General features: G+C 40.4%; 1 protein-coding gene across 1 annotated transcript in view; it reads right to left on the reverse strand.

Annotated features, from left to right (window-relative positions):
* foxj3 (forkhead box J3) overlaps positions 1-562 on the reverse strand; it is a 48,302-nt gene extending 47,740 nt beyond the window's left edge. Inside the window, exon 1 of the mRNA XM_022741710.1 lies at positions 148-562. Coding sequence (XP_022597431.1) covers positions 148-507 — 360 coding nt within the window. The 5' untranslated portion in view covers positions 508-562. The remainder of the gene's footprint in view (positions 1-147) is intronic.
* Between the last annotated feature and the right edge of the window lie 13,253 nt (positions 563-13,815).

A 13,815-nucleotide genomic window follows, 5' to 3' on the forward strand; every position in this document is an offset into this window, starting at 1 on the left:
TCAAAAACTTGTCAATAAGCCTCCAGTACTGAGCAAATATGACACATATCTGCCACCCTGAAATCAGACCCAAGTTGGAACCAGTTATTGGAGCCCAAACCTAATGAGCAAGACCCCAAATCACATGGTTTATCTCTCTTGTCTTACCTTCCAGCCACTGCCTGCCTCTCGGTAGTAGGGGAAGTTGTCACAGATCCACTGGTAGATCTCACTGAGGGTCATCCGTTTGCGCGGCGAGCCGTTGATGGCAAAGGTAATGAGACTGGCATAGCTGTAGGGAGGTTTACCATCTCTGTGCTGTGCAACTTCCTCTTGGTCCAGCGTCGTTCCTGGGTCCAGATGGACGATTTTCTTGCCAGGCCCGTGCCCGTGATGGTGACTGTGGTGATGGTGTCCGTGGTGGTGGCTGTGGTGGTGTCCTGTGTCTGCCTTCTGGATGGCCGCCCTCATGCTGAGCTGGGGCAGCCAGTCCATTGAGGTCAGGCTACTCTCCAGTTCAGAGGTCATGGTGATTGGAGGACGAGGGGTCGAAGGGGAAGGTTGACAGGCTCAGCGACGTGGCGTATGCAGGATCTCCTGTTTGGCTCACTGAATGGGTGCTGTGCAGCAGCCTTGGCTCAAGTCTGGAAGAGCAGGAGGTTTGTTTACTATGCCTATTCATCTCCTTTAGCGGGAGCAGAAAGCACATTTGGCAGAGACACAGATGGTAACTTGCACATTATTTTCCACATACAGTGTAGCTGTGTGTAATGGAAAACTAAATATTTTGACATGTTCCTCACTTGATCTTTAACACTGCACATAAATGTGATCTGTAATGTGAGCTATGGACATATGAAAAAATAGTTGAAATCAAACTGTTCTACCCCATTAATTACACAGTGAGAAGCAAAGCAGTATGGGGGACTAGGTATGAGGGTCATGTCTTACTCTTGCCATTCCTTTCCATCTTTCCTTGGGCCAAAGCATCTGGGGAAGTCACCGAAGTGAAAGGTAGAGTCCGTCCCTCGCGCATGTTCACAAGTTCTTCATTTAGCCAGTGCAATGGCCGCTGCTGCAACACACAAACACAAAACCACACAAGACGGTGAGCTTGCTCTGCCAGACTGCCTTCATAAGATATTAATATCGCACAACCGCTCAACTGGCCTCGGCATCTGTCCAACCCAATTAAAACTCTTCTCTCTTTCTCTCTCTGTGTTCTGTCTATCTGGATTGCCTCTCACTCTCGTTCCCTCCAAAGTGGAAATGGCGATTGGATCTGCGGAGTGACTAAAAGCTGGGGAATTGTTTTCACAAGTGCCTGCCAAATGGGGGGAACAGCTCGGGAGGAATTCCAACCCTCTAGAGGAGCTGAAAGACTCGTCCCCTTTCCCTCCATGTGTTTAACCCGCCGCGCCCCCCAGCACACAATGCACGGCACAGACACACACACACAACAGCGACGATTCCGACACCACCGTGTGTTTTCCATTCTCTGATTCTTCGACGTGCCGTCACTCTCTCCTATTTGCCCAACCCCCACCGCCCCCATGTCACCCCACCCAGCCCCCATCAGCATCTGAGATCCTTCTCAGACAAACAGAAACAATGAAAAACTCGGTAGCTATTTGTAGAGTGGCGCTGAATGTAAGAATGTGTCCTCCTGTGTAAGTAGAGTAGGAGCTTCTTTTTTTGGTGGTGCAGGCTTTTGCAAATAGTTTTAGCATGATTCAGCACAGCACGGACACAATTACACGTGAGAGAAATCCCTCGCCAATTGTTCTGCACTTCAGTCAGTCACCGAGCATTCGTAGATTTGTCACTACTGGGCTGAGAATGTCATGCAACTGTTACTCATCGCTGGGGTGAAGATGCTGCGTTCATGCCACACTGATCCAACGATGAAAATGACCTGGTTTAATGCTACGTGGTCAGAAGACAAACATTCTACATCCTAGTAAATGCAGGTAAACCTATGAATTCTTGTGACAGAGTCAAAGTCCAGTGAATGGTTAATAATGGCAGGATGATTTCGGCCTCCTCATGATATAGAAATCTACATATAAACCTTTATCTACCATCCCATGCAGTAACCTTCGTACGTCCTTGAACAACAAAGAGCCTATTGGCCCACGCGTTTTCCATTCATGCTCACTGTATATAATCAAGGTGGGAGAACATCAATGAGCCTGCCTACCAGGAGGAACGCAAACCCCTCAGTCTCTCTTTCCACCAATCCCCCTGGAGAGTCCAATACACCAGGATGAAAAGGAAGACGGGAAATACTAAGCTACTGCGAAAAAACTTGCTTAATTACAAGCAGAAAAAACAAATGTTTAGTAGCAGGCTCATCAAGCCAAACAACCAGGCAGTGGGACTACAGCAAGGAAAGAAGAACTGAGAGAGGAGATATGCCCGATGAGGCCTCTTGCACAACACCACCCCCATCTCCTCCTCAAGGCCCTGCCACTGTGGGAGAAGCCATAGCCAACCCCCCTCTTCCAAATCCCAGGAAGCCATCTTAATTAGTGCACCTTTTTTTTTTTTTTTTTTTTCGCTAAAGGGAAGGTAGAATGCTAGTTGTAGTGGTGGTGGGTAGGTGGGGATGGGGGTGGTGACACACAAGACACAGAACAACAAGTACTTATTTTCCCCTCATTAAAAGGAGGCGCAAGCTGCAAATCAGCCCGCCACAAGCCCCGACCTGCTGCGCTGCTGTGGCTGTTTTTGTTGAGAAGTTTGGGAGCGTGGGCTGGTTGCATGGCGGCACGGTGTAGCTTTCCACCACTAGCCCGGTGAGGCGTCGGGATGATGAGTAATAGAAGAGAGCGGGGAGAGGAGAGGAGGGGCATGACTTGGCTGCTGGGGAGAGGGGCCCTGCTGGGCGGGTAGACGCAACCAATTACCTAGTCGACTCAGTCAACTGGTCCCTCAGTGACTGGGCTAACCTCAGCACTGTTGCCTTTTGTTCCTGATATCTGCTGTGTTTCACATCAGCCTCAGAGGCTCGCACGGTATCAGGGGAGAGAAATGATGACTGCAGAAAAGACAGCTTACAGTATATCGCTTCTTATCTTAGGGCTATCAGTTTTCTATAAAGATGCATTGTACTGTATGTATAGATACTCAAGTGCCAAACTCTCTGAACTGAGTGCTGTATACATTACCAAAGAGGCATTTTATTCATGTCAGGTAATTGTTCGTGGTTATCTGACTGTACTGAAACAGCAATATATACAATGTAACCTACACTAGGAGAGAAGATGAAGCCCTGTGTGTATTTTCATCTTTGCTGATGTTCCTTCCATTCAAACTTTGCATTTCAGAGCAAAACTCTTGGACTGGAAACAGCCATACAGTCGGTCGACATACGCCACTTACTTCACTTCTGAAGCCTGGAGATGACAGCATCTCAATCGGGTTCAGATCGGTATCAAAAGTGTCTGCTTATGATATCATAAGAAAACACTTTTCAGCCACCTCTACAGCAGCATCTCAAAGACTAAGAGAAGACTGTTTAGTATTACGGCTGCTAATGGAGTTACCCATAATACATTGTGTACAAAATGTTACTTTAAATAGAAAATCAATTCTGTAAAAAATGCTAAGATTTTATCTACTGTTGACTTAAACTTCCAAAAAGTATGTTGGTTTTTAACACTCTACTTTTATAATTAACTGATATGATGTTATTATGATAGCAATTAAAACTCTAAATAGGAAAATTTTAGATGGAACCTCATTAAGAAAACTAATTACCAGACTGCAAAGTCCATGTTCTATGTAACAATTATAACAAAATGTTCTGTTTTCCCTCATAAACATATGATTAACTGCATGTCAGTGAACAGATACAGTAAATTTGAGTGACGCTTCAGAAAATTGTCCCTGGAAGAGGACAGGAGAGAACTAATTGTAATGCAATAACCGAGGGCTTATGCAGAAACCCAACCAACAGAATATCTGCACATAGACTGGAAAACCCACAAGATTCAGCTCTGTATCACTGATCAGAAAACATCAAGAACTTACAGAGAGCTGTAGTTGAATAGGAAATAAAGGTAGGGAAGAGGGGATATTCTGGCAGCTGATTATACAGAAAATCAGCGTTTGATTAAATAGTTGGAACACTTGTGGTATGAATGTGTATCAGAACATACATTTTCAGAGATAGACGTTTGGCTAACATTGGTGGGTATCAAAAGAGGTTCAAAATCTGGCAAAAAGGACAACATATGGCATCTCAGATTTTCGTCTTTACCTGACAAAAAAAAACCAAAAAAAAAAAAAAAAAAAACACGGAAAAAGTTACGAACATGAAAGTCGCGAGACATTAACTGGCACTTCCAGAAAAGATTACAAGCATTAATGTAAAAAGAAGAGCAAGGATTTGGCCGTTTATGAACAAGAAATCTTTCTCCTTCAAAGAATTTAAATACATCACTCTCCGCACTGTGGATGAAGCTTTCATGACTGGGAACATTGTCCCTTTAAAAGAGTTGAGGGTCTGTGTGTGATTGAATGTATTCACCCATTAGACTTTGTAGCTGTGATGCACACACTCAGCTGTGTGCATCACTAACAACTAACAGTCCCCCGCTGCTAGCAGGCTTTTAGACTGAGAGAGAGGCTTTACAGTTCTGCATTTTAATAGAGAACTTTGAATGGAGAGATGGGGGATGTGTGAGAGAAGGGGGGGTGTAGGGAGCCAAAGGAAAGAGGCATCAAAATATTTTTAGAGGAAAATGAAGTAATGACAAAATACCCACCCGGAGCGTGTTGAGCAGAGGGGGTTTCTGGGAGGGACTGCCTTGGCAAGGGTAAGGCTAATGTGTCAAAAGAAAGTCTGTAGGCATACTGAGCACTGTCATGTCTAGAAGTGTGGGCCATTCAAAGGAAGGAGGAAAAGGTCCAAAAAGCAGCATTGAATGTCTTAATTACTTTCTGCTACAGCACCAGAAAACATATCCCTGAAAAGGTTCAATTATAAGATATCAAGGCAAATCAGCTGCCCTTATGGTGGCTGCTTGCTCATCTCTCAATGGAGCAGGGTTAAGCAATTATCGTTTGATACCGTCTACTTATTTTAAAAGAAGACCTGGAGAAGCATCGATGTAATGTACCATTTCAAAATGAAATACATTTTGTGGACTTAGTCCTTAAAGCGAGTGGTCAGGCAAACTATTACCTGAAAGGAAAAATAAGAAAAAGGAAGAATAAAAAATACAAAAAGAGGGGACAATGATTTATCCATGACAGAACAACACTTTCATCAGCGGCTTTGGAAAACTGCTGGCTGGCCCATGTCAACAAGTCAACCTAGTGACATCTCAATTGAAACAGAATGTACTGATTCACACCATTTTTCTCAGGTCTGAAAGAAAATCTGATTGAAAGAAGGCAAGAAAATCAGTAGGTTCCACTGAATCCCTGAAGGCCTAGAATAAAATATTAACTCACTAAGCCCACACAGAACATAACACCTGAAAACATCTGCCAAGGTAGAGGGAGTTAGCGACCCAGAAGACTTACCACTGCCGACAAGGAAAAAGCTATCACAATTCCAGATTCTGACAACGGCAAAGTTAAAAAGGCATATTTTGTCATAAATAAAACATAGGAGTGCAGCATTTCGGCAATCTCCCCCAACGAAGGGTCCCAAGAGAGAGATGGGATTCTGTTTGTGAACTCACACTTTGCACAGTAAAGGGGGCTATAGCACTGCGTCACCACGACTCAAACTACATTCCCACACCCAGCACTATTCAGCAAGGACTAGTCCTCTTTAAAAATTCATTAATTTACAGCAAAAATAGATTAAAGCGCCCAACTGCACCAACCTAAAAAGTTTGGCTTGTGAATAGCATTAATAATGGAAACAAGCATCCAAAACCTAGAGGCCCTGGCTCAGAGGCATGGCTTAGGTTTTGTTGCGCTTTATAATGGAGCGTAATTTACATTTTTTAGAAGTATTACAGCTTTTTGATGCTTGTTTATAATTACATTGTTTTACATGTAAATTGGCTAACAATTGTTACTCATTAAAACATAACCAGTAGAGTGCAACAACACACTCGGCTTGTGTAAGACACAGGCTTTACATCAGGATCACAATGGAAGCTTTGCACTGAACTCTTGTCGCTGGCAGCACCACTGCTGAGTTCAATCCAAACGGAAGCCCTTTAAAAGTGATCACCCTCTATCTTATCTTTTACATCTTTCTCTTTCAAATCATAGCTATGCCTTCCTAACAGAATCAAAGAGGATTCTGACAAGATAAAAGGATTTGCTGCATTTGAATTCAAATTATGTGTACTTTCCTGGGGACAAGACAAAAATCACAGTGACTGGGAGCACTCAGAGAACTTAAAGGTACTTAAAAAGAGAGGAGTCCTGCTCTAATGCGTTCAATTTTTCACCTTCCCTGATGATGCCTGATGATAGAGGAGTTTGCTATGGTACAGCATATAGATAAATCAACATCTAAGGAACAGCTGATGAGCAGTCTGCGGATGAAGGTTTTCACATCCACTCACTCGCAGGGGGTCTCGGAATTACTTCTAATATTAGGGCATTTCAAGAATCACTTTGTCCAGGTGATGATTTCAACAGCTGATTATTGATATGACCTGAGGTAATTAAAATGACCTGAAGGCCTAGTAACGTTGTAGTTGGCCTGATAATTGCAGAGACAGATTAGAGGGAGGCAAATGAGACCACATCCTCCTCACCTCTTTTAATGGCCACTGCCAACCTGTCTTCGAGCAAGGCAGTTTACCCACAGTAGCTAAAGTGGAGGTGCACATGATAGAGAATAGGAGACGACTCCCAGCCATCGGTCCGTACGACTCAGAGCGTGGGTGTCGGTGTTTGCTAAAAGCATATCCTTAGTTAGAACATTAAGAACATTAATCTTTTCAAGGTTAAACACAGATTCTGTATAATGGCAGCAGTAAGAAAAGGTGAGCCTATAGTCTGTTTACAGAGGTCAATGCTGCGGTTCACACAGCCAAACAATGCTCAGTGTGTCAAAGAGATTGTTGTTGTTATTGGGTTTTTTTTACTTTATGAGCTGCAAAAAAAAGACTTCTGAATGACACGTTAGCATGAATCATGCCGTTTTTTGGGGGGGTTTTTTTCGGTAAAATGAACTCGGTGTGAAAACTACACACACACACACACACACACACAGATGCTGGGATTGTGTTTCAATGCTATATGTACTTCAATACATTTTTCTTTTCTTTTTAAATAAAAATAAGAACTGTATGTTTTGTTTACACATTTTTGTCATAATTTGTGATAAGTTCAGCGTTTGGACTTCATCATATTTTAATTGGCAGTCAGAGAACATTACTAAAGAAGCCACACAAAAAAAAAATATGTTTCAAGTCATAATGACTATCCAGGGACAGCCATGACTGATTCATATACTGGCATATGGAGTTCATCTTTATCAAAGAAATGCATGCAGTGTATCTGCAAATAGCCCTTAATTCAACTTTCAAAAAGTCATTACTACACTGGTTTCTTAGCATTGCATTTGCTGACATTGGCGATAATTACAACGACCTTTCCGATGATAAAACACAAATCAGTACAACATTATGAGGGTTCTTTCTCTTCACGTTTCATGTGATTCTGCATAACGTTTTAATGAGGCATTTAGGGGTCTATGAGTGATCTACTGAGAAAGTCTACAATGGCAATCAGCAGTGAGTGTGGCAGCTGTTCAGCAATTAAAAAGCCAAATTACCCTCAATCAACACCATTTACAAGCGCAAGTAAATCTCAGAGCAAATAATGATGAGAGAAATCTGTTCAGACAGCTCTCATCTTGATAGGAATTAGAGGCGCATCCAAATCAGGAGCAGGGTGCTCTCTCAAACACTTTCTTAGTCTGTCGTACACAAACACATACACACACCTCCCCTTGTCTGCGTGTTTCTGGAGAGATGAATTTGTATAGTGTAGGCTGGCTCTCCAGACTGCAGCATGATGAAAGATAAGGACTCCTTTACAGTATTAGGCAGCCACCGTTCATGGTAAGGTTATAGAGACCACACTGGTCCATTTGAGGCAGCCTATGGAAAAGAAATCCATAGTGTGTGAGAATAACTGCGCCATCAACAAACTGGGCTTATACTGGAACACAGCAAATAAAAGTGACACTGTTGAGAAAAAGAGGAACTCAGGGGCATTTAAGGCAAATTGCAGTATCTTCTGTCTGCATCAACTAAACTGTTAAAGACATTTAAAAATTTCACCTGAATTACTTGAAAATAAATGTGTCATTGTAGTGTCATCTGCATCTAATATGACACACAGGTCAATGTCAGGTCTGTAAATTACGTTACTTTCAACGAAATGTTAACACCAGTGTGCATGGTGTAAATCTGCCCTGCTAATTTAAGTCCTAATACTGTATGTCCTTTCTAAATTGATCAAGACACAGGGAGCCACTCAAAATGACACATCCTTTAAAATACAGTACAAACAGAAACCTCTATAGGCCTACACACACTTATACATACACAAATAAACAAAAGCAAATCATTCATCAACACCATAGCCTATGAAAGTTAATGTTAATAGTTAATGACACCTTGGCATGTATTCATGCACACATGTACAGACCTATTTAATATATTTTAAGCAGTGAAACAAAGTTGGTTAAGTCTTATGAATCCCCTGAAGCAAATGATTTCAAGTGTGCTGACTTCTGTTAGTACTTTTCCTTGCAACACGCGGGTTGACAACAGCAAAGCTGTGTTTGATGAGAGTGGTTAATTCACCACTTTAAAGAATACTGTATTTTGCCCCTCCGTACAATTAACGCCGCAACCAACAGGGACACATCACTGTGGAGCTCAGTGTTCTCTGAGCTTGGTTTGTTGCACTGTTATCACTTCAAAAGTGTTTTCAGCTGTGCAAGGCACTGTCTTCTGCTCATGCATATTTGCCAGTGCAATTCAATTCTTAGATAATTGCTTTATTAAACACCACTTTCTGCCGACAGTCGCATTGTCTGAATGGTACCATGACACTATTATTGTAAACTTAAAGAAGTTGACTCTATCTGACGGACATTTGGGATAAAGACAAATGCTACAGTGTCTGTCTGCATGCACATAGTGACAGGCAGCGAACTTGTCATAGCGTGCCGTTAAGTAAAAGCACTGGCTTTAAGCAGCACTTCTTTCCCGGTAAATCATCATTTACCACAAACCTTCATGACTGACATTCAAAAATTCTTCTGCACAGACTACTCACCGTCGTAGGTGAAAATGAACCGGCTCAATTTTTTGTACTCTGGTTCACAAGCTCCAGACGCCTATCCTGCACTTGAAAATTCCCTTCGAAGACAAAAGCTTCAGCGGTGCCCAGACGCTGTCACTTGAGCTGCATGCACGGCGCTCTGCAGGCGTCAAACTGACCGCTGCTGTGGTCAATCGACAGTCATGACGGGCGGACTCGACCCGCTATTCGCATTTGCGCTCAGCAACACGAAGATCCCGGGTCTCTATGCTCCGCTCGACTGCTAAACCACCGGAACTACTTCCAACGCCAGCCGGAGCACGTTGAAGATAAATTCATGCACCACAATAGGAAAAAATGAAATCACATCCATTTAACTAGTTCCCAGTTTCAATATTAATGAGATTCAACTAGAACATCACATATGTTTACCACATAATACTACTACTACTACTACTAATAATAATAATAATAATATTAATACTAATATTATTATTAATAATAATAATAATAATATACCATGGTTTATGTTATATTTATGTATTTGTTAAGTGATTATATCTGAAGGTGTGATGGACCATCATCAATGATGAATCATCATTATTATTATAACATATTATTATAACATGGCAGTGACTGACTGTTTAAGTAAAAGGGTAGAACAATAGAAAACGCTGTCTGTGTGATGCCCAGACACCAAAAACACATAATTATTGTAGGCAAGGAAACATGCTTTCTATAATAATAATAATAATTTACACACTGCTCAAAGTGCAACAAAATATTTGCTGCAAAATTGTGCATTGTCTACTGTTTGTTATAGCAACAAACTGGGGGCTAGGTGGAGAGGGGCTAGCCTGTTCTAGTTGAGCTATTCCTCAGTTAGGATGCATGCCTGTAATTTGTTGATTAGTTGTGGAGACAAGCCTGATGTGAAGGCACAGCGCACCCACCTGGATAGGACATCAGTCAGAGCACCTTGTTGAATCTGGAGATTTACAGCCAGTGTGCAATGTTTAGTTTGGCATTTTAACTCATAAGATTACAATTACAATAAGTTATATTTCAATGTACAGTCTAAAATGAAAACAACTGCATTTTTTAAATGGAAATACTGGATTCAAATGCACATGTTGAGATGACATTTGTATGTAAAAGTGACACACATGCTTTTTTTTCCTGGCATCACAAATAGCCTCATAGTTCTTGACTGGGATTATCAACCACCAAACATATATACACATACAACTCAATTCTGGGAATTAAAAGTATAGCCAATAAAGGTGTCTTTTGAAAACAGGAGCTGCTGCGGTGTCACTGTTGCAGGACTTCATTGTATATCCTTAGCTCAGTAGGTAAGTGCATGTAAGAGGGAGGAAATACACAATAGTGACACAAGCCAGGGTCGAATCTGTGCAGCCACAGCAGGCTTCTATGTACATTTTGCTTGGTTGGTGTTAGTCCCACTAACACTCCATAGCTCTTTTCTGAGGAGTGAGCAGCTAACACTGTAATTCCATCATAAAGTTTGTAATTTGCATGTATCCAGAGAAGATGAGTGAAACATTTCACACAATAATATAAGTTAGAATGTTGAGACATAACTGTTTGAAGTTCCTCTCTATGTCTTATATAAAGCTTTTTGAATTGTCTTGTTGTTTAACAGTGCTATGCAAATAAACTTGCTTTGCTTTGCAAAACTGCTTAAGATTGTTTTGATGCTGGGAAGAGGAGCAAATGAAAAGAAGTGGATATTCAGCTTGACTGCAAAGCAGCACTGTTTTGGCCACAAGCTTTTCATTTCTGAAAACACTCAGTCCCCTTCCACTCAAAAATGTGTTTTGCTTACTTCACTTGGATATTTGAGCTTCACTGTGAAGAATGATGTATGTGCAGAGTTTGACACTCGAAAGCTGTTTTCAAATTCATCTACTGACAGGGGAAAGTTTCTCTGTGCTCACCTTAAATGTGAGTTTACAATAAGCATGATTTTGTGACATGACAACTAGTTTGGAAACCAGCATTCATGGACCAGTATGCAGCTTATACAAGAGTGATGTGGAAATTTGAAACCTCCAGTGCACATACACAGTGGATGGAGTTTTCAGTATAGGAGACATCTTGTGTCCAGCAGTTAAACTTTTGCATATTTGTATATTTATATAATTTGAATTTCTCAGAGAGAAGAAATAAATGCAATTGTAATATTCTTAATAAGGTAATTAAGCTTTTTGTTGAAAAACCATATCAGACACAAATTATTACTCCAAGCATATTATTTATTCATCCATTCATTTATTTATTTATTTATTGCATTATCATTCATGTAATATCATTTCTTCCCCAATCTATTAACACCTCTACATTAAGTCAGAGTTGGAACAAATTATGTGTTTTTGTCTGTGAGCTTGGTCACATGGATATCTTCCCATGCTAGGCTTGGAAACAACTCAGTGCTGCACTCATCTGGATGGTGCGGGTGCTTGCAGTGGTTAATGAAATATTTGTGATAGAACTGGAGGACTTTCAAAGCAGGAGTATACAGTGCTTTCTATTTCTTCATGAATCTCATACTTCAGCTTAAAGGGACTGTAAGACTGGAATGCTTAAAAATTGCTCCAAACAACAACACTGGACTATGTTGAACATTTCTAAAATGATATATAACAATTTAACTAATTTAATTGTTGATATTTTTTCTGAAAGTGTCATATCAATAATTTTAAGATTTCAAATATTAATGCTATAAAATAAAAAACCGAAAATGAATAACTGTAATCTTGAATTTCTTCAATTGTAATCTGTGATTCCACCACTAGAGGACTCTCTAGCCTAAGACAATGTTTCCATAGCTTTTAAAAAAAAAAAAAAAAAAAAAACTATTGAAAGCTTTTTCAATGTACACGTATCTGTATTCAGCCATTATATTAATCACTTGTATTTAAACACTGGAAACTGTGAATAACCATGTTGGTGTTTTTTTTTAAGTCACTAATTGACTTCTCGTATGTCTCATGCTTGCAAAATACATCCCTGCTGTGTAGGCTTGACCTCACTGAACAACAATGAAATGCTTGTTCACCTCGTGGTTACAGTATGAACAGCTATTAGTTGAATATTCTGTGATGATGATGATTCTCTATCCAAACATTGGTTGTTGTATATTCAACAAATTAAATCATCTTTTATGTTGTTACTCCTACTTCGTGTTCACACTTCATCACATAAAGAATATAGGCTGCTGTTACTTTAACAGTATCGTAGGGAACCACGTTTGTGTCAAGCAGGCTATGCAGTAGTGACGCGTGGTGTAGTGAATTTTGTTTTGTGACAGGATTGTTACAGTTCATTTTTGCACTGAATGTAAGGTTTAAAGCAATCAAGACGTTGGTGGTTTGTGTTGTGAACATGACTGATAACACGAGAGGTTTGTCTCACTGTAGAAAACGCCTGTCTGCTGCTGACTGCGCGACGTTTATCAAGAGGAATGTGTCTGCTCCGGCGCCTTCCCCCTACTTTGTGATGATTGGGCAGCACGACTGGCTCTGCCCGGTTTGATCCTGTTGGCTCTCAGACGTTGCACTGCGTCATGTTCAGGGGATGTAAAGGAGGCAGACAACAAAAAAAAAAAAAACAACCTGCTGTTGGTGGAACCTAAATGATGTAAGACTATCAAACAAAACTTTGAGGCTATCCATCTTGTGTAACGATTGAAGACCGTATGAAAATTATTAGGGTGGGGAGGGGGCTGAATAAAAAAACTACAATACTGCTCCCCCAATGAAAAAAAAACTACAATATCACTTTCCCCAGGTAACACATTCATAACAAACAATTGTGAAAAATAAAGACATATAATACCTCCATTTACAGAAATCACTTGTAATTAATCGATCATACTGATATGTGGTAAAAAAAAATGTATTTACATTTTGGTTAATTAATATTTTTTCATGACACTGAGTTTATAACAGTTATACTATGATGTGATCTTGATCTAGGTTAATGAGAGACACGAATAATTAGTGATATGAAAGAGAGATATTAAGGATGTCTTGAGTTACTTTACTCTGAGTCTGAGGAGCATCACCGCGCCTTGCGATAACACACCAAGCTCGCCACGAGATCAGAGTTGCGCATGCGCAGAGTGGCATCCACTAAGATGAAAATGACACAAAAAGGGTGCAAAAATAACGCTGTATGGGAAGTTTGCTTAAAGAATATGCGTTTATGTTCTGTAACATTCACGTTATTGAAAAGTTCAATGATTTAACAGAGTTACAACAAGGACCATCAGCTGCTGTTTGACACCCAGGAGTTTCCCCGCTGACTACAGCACTTTAATAGAAACTTGAGCAAAGTACATATGGTGGAATTATATAAAAGTATTGCGCTTAATTATCTATAATATAATATATAAGCAGCTGGATTTATTATTATATACTGATGGGAAGTTCTGAATAACAGTGATATAATAAAATATTCTTGGTGGTCACAACTGGTTTTCCATCATACGTTCATGTGGTATTAAATGTAACTTAGTGAACCTTATATATATATATATATATATATATG

Source organism: Seriola dumerili, unplaced genomic scaffold (genome assembly GCF_002260705.1).
Source record: "Seriola dumerili isolate Sdu_G_001 unplaced genomic scaffold, Sdu_1.0 BDQW01000056.1, whole genome shotgun sequence".
Lineage (NCBI taxonomy): Eukaryota > Metazoa > Chordata > Actinopteri > Carangiformes > Carangidae > Seriola > Seriola dumerili.